This window comes from Venturia canescens, chromosome 1 (genome assembly GCF_019457755.1).
Source record: "Venturia canescens isolate UGA chromosome 1, ASM1945775v1, whole genome shotgun sequence".
NCBI classification, from domain to species: domain Eukaryota; kingdom Metazoa; phylum Arthropoda; class Insecta; order Hymenoptera; family Ichneumonidae; genus Venturia; species Venturia canescens.
Genome location: NC_057421.1, coordinates 8090566 through 8098853, shown reverse-complemented (window position 1 = coordinate 8098853; position 8288 = coordinate 8090566). Strand labels below are relative to the sequence as shown.

General features: G+C 35.6%; 1 protein-coding gene across 1 annotated transcript; it reads left to right on the top strand.

The window, feature by feature from the left end:
• Positions 1-126: 126 nt before the first annotated feature.
• Positions 127-2779, top strand: LOC122410040 (protein artichoke-like). Its single transcript, XM_043418027.1, has 2 exons — positions 127-222; positions 594-2779. The coding sequence occupies exon 2, from the start codon at positions 605-607 to the stop codon at positions 2597-2599; it is 1995 nt and encodes a 664-aa protein (XP_043273962.1). The 5' UTR covers positions 127-222; positions 594-604; the 3' UTR covers positions 2600-2779.
• The last annotated feature ends 5509 nt before the right edge of the window (positions 2780-8288 follow it).

Sequence of the window (8288 nt, the reverse complement as noted above, 5' to 3'; positions counted from 1 at the left end):
ATTATCTAAAAATATTCAAAAGGTTCTCCAAATCTTGTTTACGAAATTGCTCCCCCTTCTCGAATTGGTTCTTGCAAAAGCTATTAAATATGTCCATCTCCATATATTTTGGCAGTTGGTGGTAAGCCGTGCTTCGACACAGACAATTCAAGATTTTTATATACTCATATAGTGTAATCGTTCGTCTTTGTCGTCAATTTCGGGCAGTTGATTCCAAACGAAGTAAGTAACATTTTTTAATGGAATATTACTGATTTAGGATGACAAAAAAAATACAATAAATATTTTATCCGTCACTTAGAAAAAGAAAATTGTTAATTGATTTGCACTGAGAATAACAAATAATCGTGAATCCATCAACGTTCTCAATGGTTGAAGGGAGTTATTTTAAAGACTGTTTTCTGGAAAATATGATCGGCGTGTTCATTTTAATTGTTGGATTCGGTGAAATACGAATATTTTTGAGTTTCTTTTTGTCCGGGACGAGTATCTTCTGTTGTCGATGCTGTTGTTCGAACTACTGTTAAAAAAGGTTTAAATTACATTCATCCATTTCTTCTGTTATCTGCATTTTTCCATTGTATTTCCTGCAGATTCTTGGAAGATGCTGATTTTAGGATACTTACTGATCCCAGTGGTTCTGGCCGCACCCAGCGAAGTAACTCGGAATGGCTATACACCCAAGATTGAGAATGGCGAGCTCAGGAGCATAGAGATTATTGGAGAGCCACCTCGTACATTGGATCTCTCGGGTTTGGGGTTCCAATACATCGATGACAACGTGTTTAAAAATCTTAGCAAAGTGAAGAGTATCAACCTTGCAAACAACTCAATATCATCCATTTCTCGAGCTATTTTTTCTGATCTCGTGGAATTGGAGCATCTTTCCCTGGCAGACAACGCGATATCATCTCTGCAATATGGCCAATTCTACAACTTGAGAAATCTCAAGTTTCTGAATATTTCGAACAACCCCATAAACGAGTTGGATTCAGGACATTTATACGGACTTGGAAAATGGACGAACGTATCCGCTCGCATCATTGGTGGACTCTGGATGCTGGAATCTCGCGTGTTTGACGATATTAGCAATTTGGAAGACGAATACGTAACATGGGAATGTCCTGTAGAGGGAGAGTGGGACGGGGGGTTCGAAAGAAATCAGCAAGAAATTGTGTGTATTCGCGAAGGAATTGTGGAAAAATTGGAACTGTTTAAGCCCCAAGATGTCGTGGAACCTCATTGCAAATTAGTGAAAATTGTCGGAGATACGTTCTTATTGAGCTTGTCAAATTTCGGGATATCCGGATTCGTCGATCGTTGGTATCGTCTTGATTCCGGGATCATCAATGGATTGGATTTACACAATAACAGCCTCATGACGGTCGAGTTTCTCAATAACCTTCCAGCGGACATCACAGACTTCGATCTGACTAACAACAGAATAGGGAGCTTGAGAAAAGGAAGCATTCGAAACGAACGCGTGAAGTCTCTGATCTTGACGAATAATTCCATCAGCGAGATCGAGGATGGAGCATTAGAGGGAACACAGCTTTCGTCTCTGGATTTGAGTAAAAACCGTCTAAATAATACGAGGTTCGTTGCGACTCTGCCAGCGAGTCTGAAATCATTGCAGCTCAGTGAAAATTGTATCGCTGAGTTATCACCCAGCGATTATTCCCGGTTTCGTCAACTCGATAAAATTGACTTCACTGGCAATGATATAACTGTCATTAAAAAGTCTGTTCTGCGCGGTCTCGGTTCTCTGACATCTCTCAGTTTTGTACGCAACAAAATCGAAAATATCGAAACAGATGCTTTCCGGGATTTGATATCCCTGAAGCAGTTGAATCTCGCAGAAAACAAGTTAACAAAGCTGGATAAAGGAGTGTTCGATGGTCTAAGATCTCTGGAGGAACTGGATCTCTCATGGAACGACATTAAAAAAATAACACACGATTCTTTCCATGGCTTACCGAAAGTGTTAAGCAAAGTCTTTTTGTCTTTCAACCAGTTGGAATTCTTGGAATCTGGTACATTCTTTGAAAGAGCGATCGAGGAGCTGCACTTGAATGGCAATAAGCTGAAAACCATCGAGGAGGGAACCTTCAATTCATCGGTCATCTATTCATTGTACCTGCAAAACAATTCCTTCAGCCAGATCAGCGGCAACGAGTTTTCTGGTAGTTTTTATTTGCATAAATTGAATCTGGCGAACAATCGAATTTCGAAGATCGAAAAAGGCTTTGCGAGCAATCTCGATCTCGTGTTTGATTTGAATCTTTCTAATAATCCTTTTACGAGACTGGAAAACGGTGCTTTGTTTGGTATAAGCAAAGGATACGAGGTCCCCATTTATCCGCCAGGGAACAATTCTCATTCGTCCCATAATACGGTACCGGAGCGCGAGAACGAGCCTCCGATTATTCCGGATTTATTTGGATCCACAAGTGTTTACAACAACCCTGTAGTCTTTTCCAGACCGTCAAATAAAGCGAATTCCACTCAAAACATTTCCGTTAAACGTTATGGGTGCAGAATTCGATTACACAACGTCGAACTTGAACTTTTACAGGGCGGTGTATTCGAAGATTTGTGAAGTTGGTGAGTTGGTGATTATCATGTAAACGGTCGTGCTTAAATGATTTTATAATCCGCTAATCTATATTTGTACAATGTTAATAAAAATAGCCGGCGAAACATCGGCGTTCATAACACCGTGTATAACTCCGAAGTCCTGAGTTGGAGCAGAATCTGGTCGAAATTAATCTGTTCAGAATCTCTACGAGTTTTTTTTGCTCTAATAAAAAAAAAACATTTTCTAATTTGTCACGCATTTGTTTCTCAAATTTTTGGAAATTCGTTGGTACGCTTCTCGAATTTTCTTCAATCGCATTCATGAATCAGCGTCCATCGATGGTGTCGTCTCGAATGTCGAGTCTAACTTCCAGAGATCTAAAATATTTTCAAAGTCTGATCGAAGGAGCATTCTTATCTCTGTGCGGCTATGGTGATAATAGAAAATTTCACATTCATCGCGTAACAGAATTACAAATGGTTTGGGAAACGTTTCTCAAAACATACTGCGATCAACTTGAACATCATCGCTGAAAATAATAATGAAAATAAAGTTTTTTATGTTTTTTTTTTCATGAGTTTTTTTCATGAGTCATCATCATATTTAGCATTTGAGCGGTGGTTATTCGCTGAATAGTTAAGATATCAATATAGATTTTTCCTGGATGCGAAACCCGGGCTTAATGATCCGAATTTCGTCAGTCCTTGTCATGTATGCGAGAGTGGAACGCAATAGCGTTACAAACGGGGCTAGAAAAGAACTTCATGAACCACACACCGTCCTTTTTGTGTAACGCCTTCTTTTTTCTTCGAATAATCAATGCAGCGGATTTTTCTACCTCTTTTCATTTCCTCCCTACATCTCTTTTTAGCATCGAACAAAAATCTGCCATTGTAAGAGAAATTTGAAAAGAAAAAATAGAAAGAGATAGAGAAATCCGCTGCGTAGATCACTGGAAGAAAAAATAGTGCGTTACGAAAGAAAAACGGTGTGAGATCAACGAAGCTCTTTTTTTACGATATCTACATCGCTAGCGCTACTGCATCTCACTCTCGTGTACATGATCAATATGAGCCGACTCCGAATTCGTATCCACTGGGTCAAGATATATGAAAACATACACGATTTAATTTTTTTTAAATTATCACAACGACGAATACGATTTTTTGCAATTTTCAGTGGTTTTCTGCAACTTACTCTGGATTTGGATTTAGCACCTCGAAAATTCAAAAAATATTGTTGATCTAGGTCGACAAAAACTTTAGCAACGATGATTATTCACAATTTTCCCCCATTTTTACGGTATTTTGAAATTTACTCAAAATACATAGAGAGAGTTGGGCATAGACGAATGTGTAGACTGCTTTGTTTTGGGTATCGGTGATATCTTCAAATTTACGTAACATGATGGAAAGTACACAAACTTTCATGATCGTTATTTCAGTTTTTCAATAGATCCGGTAAAATTTCAGGATTCGAAGTAAACGAAAAGTCGTCAAATGAATGTGAAACACAGCACGAATTATGTAAAAAAAACTAGGGACAAGTACGTTTATGCCCTTTGAATAAATAGCGAATAAAAAATATCGAGATCGATGAACGAATGGTATGATGTGAATAAAAATTTTTATGGTTGAAAAAAATAAAAAATATTGAATAGGAAATATGCTCGATTGTGGTTTTCTTTAATATGAAAATAAATTAGTTTGAAAGATCATTGTGAACCGTGATATTGTCGCGGATAGGCACATAACTTTATCGATGTTACTCGACGTCATGCTTAAAACGAAGGAAGTCTCGAAGCGACCCCATGGGTTTTTCCCATTGACCTTTTTAGCAGCTTCCACTTTATAGCATATTTAAAAAAATTTTTACCGAATCTATGTGCCGGTCAAAGTGATAAAAGGCATTATCTAAAAATATCCAAAAGGTTCTCCAATCTTGTTTGCGATATTGTTCCCCTTTCTCGAAGTGGTTCTTGCAAAAGCTGTTAAATATATCCATCTCCAGACATTTTGGCAGTTGTTGGTAAACCGTGTTTCGACACAGACAATTCAAGATTTTTATATACCCATTAGGGTGCTTAAAAAAAAATCGATTTTTTTTTTTCGTGGGCCGAAGAGGGATGTTAGTACATGTAAAAAAAGTGACTTTCCCAAAATTTGAGATTAAAAAAAATATATTTAGCGGTCCCTCAAACGACTTTTCTATGTTTTTTCCTATTTTGAGGAAAATTATCATGGAAAAAGTCTTAAAAAGTCATGAAACGTTATGTAACCATAAAATGCACTTTCTTTGTTGAATAAGTGAAATATTGTGAACATAAAATACATTGGAATAATGCGCTGAACATCAGTATACTACACAATTTCATTGCAAAATTATGTTATATGTTTTTTAGGGTGCTTCAAAAAAAATCGATTTTTTTTTTTTCGTGGGCCGAAGAGGGATGTTAGTACATATAAAAAAAGTGACTTTCCCAAACTTTGAGATTAAAAAAAAAATATTTAGCGGTCCCACAAACGATTTTTCTATGTTTTTTCCTATTTTGAGGAAAATCGTCATGGAAAAAGTCTTAAAAAGTCATGAAACGTTATGCAAACATAAAATGCACTTTCTTTGTTGAATAAGTGAAATATTGTGAGCATAAAATACATTGGAATAATGCGCTGAACATGTGTATTCCAGTATAATATTTAGCTCGGAAATAATTTTTCTCTGCGCTGAATATGAAGCATATTTTTCCCATGTTTTTTGAGAAGCCCCTAGCTCATGTAGCTGTTGAGCTTCGTCCTTGTCGTGGTCACAGTAGCTCTGTTTATATTGCTTCACGGTCTACAATGTAACAAGTACAAGTGCACTAGTACGAACAAAAATGTCATACGAACAGAAAAGTCATTTGAGGGACCGTTTAATTAATGATTTTTTTTTTCAACACAAAGGTAAAGTTTCATGTATTCAAGGGAGAATAGCATTTTATGTTTGCATAACGATTTATGATTTTTTTCATGACGTTTGTCCCCAAAACAGGAAAAAAATACAAAAGTCGTTTGAGGGACCGTTATATATTTTTCAAAAGATCTGAAAATTTGAGTAAGTCATTTTTTTTACATATACTAACACCCTTCTTCGGCCCACGAAAAAAAAAATATCGATTTTTTTTGAAGCACCGTAATACCCATATAATGTAATTGTTCGTCTTTGTCGTCAATTTCGGGCAGTTGATTCCAAACGGAATAAGTAACATTTTTTAATGAAATATTACTAATTTAGGATGATAAGAAAAATATAATAAAAATTTTATTCGGCATTTAGAAATAAAAAATTGTCAATTGTTTTGCACTGAGAATAGCAAATGATCGTGAATCCATCAACGTTCTTAATGGTTGGTGGGAGTTATTTTAAATACTGTTTTCTGGAAAATGTGATTGACGCAAAGGATATAAGGTCTCTGTGTTTTGGTCAGGGGACCATTTTCCTTTGTACCATAATAAGACAACGGAACCCGAGAATGAAGCTGCGATTATTCCGGAACTATATCGATACAAAAGTTCATCCGACAATGGTGAAGTTAGTTATCATCAACGTGAATCGTCAATCGGAAAGAATTTCACTGAAGGCGTTTCCATTAAGCGTTATGGGTGCAGAATTCGATTAAACAACGTCGAACTTGAACTTTTACAGGGCGGTGTGTTCGAAGATTTGTGAAGCTGATGATTGACATGTAAACCGTCGTGCTTTACCGATATTATAATCCGTTAACATTTATATGTGCGATGTCAATAAAACTAGTGTGCGGAATGTCGACGTTTGTATCACCATCAATAACCTTTATGCCCTGATTTAAAGCAGAATCTGATTAATAATTTAGAAATTAATCCATTTAGAATGTCTACGAGTTTTCATTTGCTGCAATGTGAAAAAATTTTTTCCTATTCGTCACACATTCGTTTCCCAATTGTTTCGAATTTCGTTGATTCATTTTTTCTCAAATTGTCTTTAATCATTTATAAATCAATGTCCATCGATGGCATCGTCTTGAATGAAAAAAAATTGCTTCCTGCAGCATACTGTCGATATAATTTAATAAAAATTTGACGATACAGATCAATTGTTTTATCACGTACCAATAAGGATTTAATTCGAACGCTATACCATCAAAACAAATTCGATAAAATTGTCCCGTTTCGAATATTTCTCTATTGGTAATCGCTACATTAATGAAGCAGCGTCATCAAGTAAATTTGGGAGGTCCATTCGATCAGGCTCCCAACGCAAGTGAATGAAGACACTTCTTTCCCCCACTCTAGATTATTGTCTTCACATGGATATACCCACTTATCTGTAGCCATTTCACTGATATGCAGCTGCTGCGAGGATATTCCCGTGTCGTCACGGTTCGTCGAAAAGATGGTTTTGATGAGTTTCTGCGCGTTATAGACGATGTTTTTAAGCATAATAGGACAGCCTTGACTTTGGGCAACGTCAGGCTGTTGTGTGCTGTTGTTTTACGGAAACATGTTAAACGAACTTTTATGAATCAACATTGATAAAGATCCAAGAATGACAGCATGATCAGATTTCCATAGCAGTCAAAAATTATGAAAATTTGAATTTTATAACCATTTTTTTCTCGAACATTTATAATTTATTGTAGAATGATAAACCAAATCCCATTTTCCCGACATCAAGGTCGCTATTTTATAGTCCTTGCATCGATGGAAAACTTTTTCTGACTACAGCAAAATTCGATGATGATCATAAAATTTGTTTATTTTATGAACGTAGTACACTTTTTTCAACAACAACATACCTTTTCGATAAATTCCTTCTCGATATTTGAAAAAATTTACGATTCTTTACTTCGGTGGCGGGATTTTAAAACATTGACGTATCTGAAAACTTTTTTCGTTCTTCCTTGAGAATATTTCATAAAAATATATTTCCATGATGTTTTGCTATACCACGAAAGCCGGGAGGGTTCCTTGTCCCAAAAAACAATTTGAATATTTTAACGAGCCACGTGCCTCGCATCGAGAGATAAAAACAGTATCCAAAAGATAACGGGTTTCTCCAAATCTTGTTTAAGCGACAATACTTCCACTATTCGAATCCCACTTGCAAGCAACTATTTATGGCCCATTTTGCCATTGATTTTCACAGTCTTTGCTTGGATGTACTGCACAACGGGCTATACAAAGTTCTAACATTGACCCTTCTCTTTTTCATCAATAGTTTGGGTGAGTTAATTTTGATGAAAATTTATGAAGCCACGGAAAGCATTCCATTGGGCCAAGCAAGAGTTAACACATGTGATAATAATATTTTATAAAATAATGAGGTACAGCATGATGGTAATAAAGATAAGGAAATTAACAAGAAGAAAAAAATACGAGAATAAAAAGTAAATAATATAAAGTAAAATAATAAATAATTAAATTTAGAGATGAGTAAATGCAAAGAAGTGAAAATGAGAGATGAGAGAATGGTAAAGAAAATAAGATGGAGTGAGGATGACAAAGTAGAAAAATAAAAATAAAATCGCAGAAAACATTAATAATAATGATGATAGTAATACATTAGTAAAGTACAATGGTAATAGAACTCATGATAGAAATAATAATTATTATTTCTATCAAAAAATAAATTTGTTATAATAAATAATAATTTAAAAAATAAGAAAGACTTAACGATTTGATCGTTTGATAAA